Source organism: Tachysurus vachellii, chromosome 18, assembly GCF_030014155.1.
Source record: "Tachysurus vachellii isolate PV-2020 chromosome 18, HZAU_Pvac_v1, whole genome shotgun sequence".
Classification (NCBI taxonomy): Eukaryota; Metazoa; Chordata; class Actinopteri; order Siluriformes; family Bagridae; genus Tachysurus; species Tachysurus vachellii.
Genome location: NC_083477.1, coordinates 207,501 through 210,000, shown reverse-complemented (window position 1 = coordinate 210,000; position 2,500 = coordinate 207,501). Strand labels below are relative to the sequence as shown.

General features: G+C 43.2%; 1 protein-coding gene across 2 annotated transcripts in view; it reads right to left on the bottom strand.

Moving 5' to 3' along the window:
- ap2a1 (adaptor related protein complex 2 subunit alpha 1) overlaps window positions 1-2,500 on the bottom strand; it is a 32,211-nt gene that overhangs the window by 461 nt on the left and 29,250 nt on the right. For both annotated transcript variants that reach the window (XM_060893300.1, XM_060893301.1), the window contains one exon: window positions 1-1,706. This exon is cut by the window's left edge and continues 461 nt beyond it. In XM_060893300.1, the coding sequence (XP_060749283.1) occupies window positions 1,629-1,706 (78 nt within the window). In that variant the 3' untranslated portion in view covers window positions 1-1,628. The remainder of the gene's footprint in view (window positions 1,707-2,500) is intronic.

Here is a 2,500-nt window from a genome sequence, read left to right as displayed (position 1 = left end):
ATTTCTCTACACTGAATAAAGAAGTCTGGGGTTGTGTGTCTGACGGTATACAGACACCACAATCCCTTTACCATTCAGTGCCAATTAATCAAGCTAAAGCTAAAGATTAGAGATAAGAGTCCATAAAAACAGATTGTCTTTCCTGTCTCTCATCTCATCATCATCAATTTGTTGAGCTGAACAGCTGCATTTACATTTCTGTTATTAGTGAATCTCGAGTAAACAGGATTTCTCAGTGCAGAAAAACAACAACATTAAATTCTGATCTGCAATGATCACACACACACACACACACACACACACACACAACACACACACAAGCAAAGAGAGATTAGAGTTAAAACTTCTGGCCCGTTCTGTGCATGTGTGATCTAAACTTGTGTCCAAAGGTAAGTGCTCTTACAGTAATGTAGCTGAAGATGAGAGGAATTTGAACTTTCTCACATCTCTCACTCAGACAGCAGAGTTTATACCACTGGCTTAGGAACATAGAGAACGGGACACATCCTCAGACCTGATCCCATAATTCTGCTCTGTGCCTCAGCGTTGTGTAGTTTGGGGACATTGATGTATGAGATGTTAACATGAGCCCAGGTTCTCCTTCATCTGACAAAGATAACACACCAGAACTTCTCATCAGAAACCTGCTCCTGCTGTGTTTAACTCCTTTCCCTGTTCCTGTATGATCCTACAGCTCCATGTAAAACATTACACACTCAATGGAATGCCTGAAAATGATGCATCAACACCACAACTATTAAAACTAAAAAAAGGAAAAACAACCAAAAATGGGCAACAATTTCTAAATAAATATATAAATTCTTCATTAGTCATGATTATAACCAAGCAGGAGATGTTCAGGGACGGATCAGAAATGGATGTAGAGACACCTCACTTCTCTCCAGGCCTGTAAAGTGCACTGGCTCACACTCAGTTTCAGGGAACTTGGGGATCATGATAACACCACAACAGGCTCAAAACCCCACGTGTCCCACTGAGTGCCATCGGCTCTGGAGACGGTGAGACAGAAGTTAGTGCCACGTTTACTCAGGAAGTGTTTAGTGTATTCAGACTGCAGTGTTTTATTTCTCACAGAGACTCCTATAACTAGTCAACTTGGAATGTTCTAACAAAACGGTGCATGTGCACCAGAAGTGTGTGTGTGTGTGTGTGTGCGTCCTAACAAAATATCTCAGGAATGTTTACAGGTTGAAATGCTGTAGATCTCTCTCAACACACACACACGAGAAAGAGAGAGAAAATAGAAAATTCCTCTCTAACTGGTAACTCTTTCTTTCATTTCACTGTTTATGACTCACCAGCTGTCAACACAATCACAGGTTAACAAGGAGAACAGAACATTCAAACACACACACACACACACACACACACACACACACAGGCAGGTAAACAGATTTAAAAAGGGGAATGGTAGCGCTGATGATGATGATTATGATGATATACAATAATAATCAGGATGGGGACAGTAATCATGGCTGCCATGGACAGGCAGTAGTTTTTCCCTTATGTATGAACGGAGAATGTTCCGGGGAGGAGGGAGGAGGGAGGAGGGTTGGACGCTGGTCTGCTCTGGTTCTAGAAAGCGCACTGGTTTTAGAAGCCAGGTTCTAGAACTGTTCTGCCAGCAACTCACACAGACGCTTAGCAACAGTGTCCTTACTGCTGCGCAGAGTCAACCGGTACATCTGAGGAGAAAACACAGACACACACACACACACACAGACACACACACACACAGACACACAGACACACAGACACACACACACACAGACACACAGACACACACACACACAGACACACACACACACACACACACACAGACAGACACACAGACACAGACAGACACACACAGACACACACACACACACAGACACACACACACAGACACACACACACAGACACACACACACACACACAGACACACACACACACAGACACACACACACACACAGACACAGACACACACACACAGACACACACACAGACACACACACAGACACACACACAGACACACACACAGACACACACACAGACACACAGACACACACACAGACACACACACAGACACACAGACACACACACAGACACGGTTACAGAGAGGCACACACTAAAAACACCTCTTTTAACTACAAAAGGAAAGTGTGCAAGACATCTCTAGAATCTCTAGAACATTCTTCATAAATATCCATTTTTAAAAAGCAAACTATAAAATGATCTACTCATAACTGATAAACACTGAACACACACCAGCACACAGCTGGGTACTAATCACACACACACACACTCGCTCACATAGAAAGACTGAGAGAAACGTGAGTGTTATCTGTACAACAACTTTTAGATGCAGCAAATAAGACACGCACACACACACACGCGTGCACACACACGTCATCAAATGCAGACACACACAGACAGACCACAGGAGTGAACTGTGTATGTTTTTGCACACCTGTGTTACACCTATACTAGTGTTTGTGTA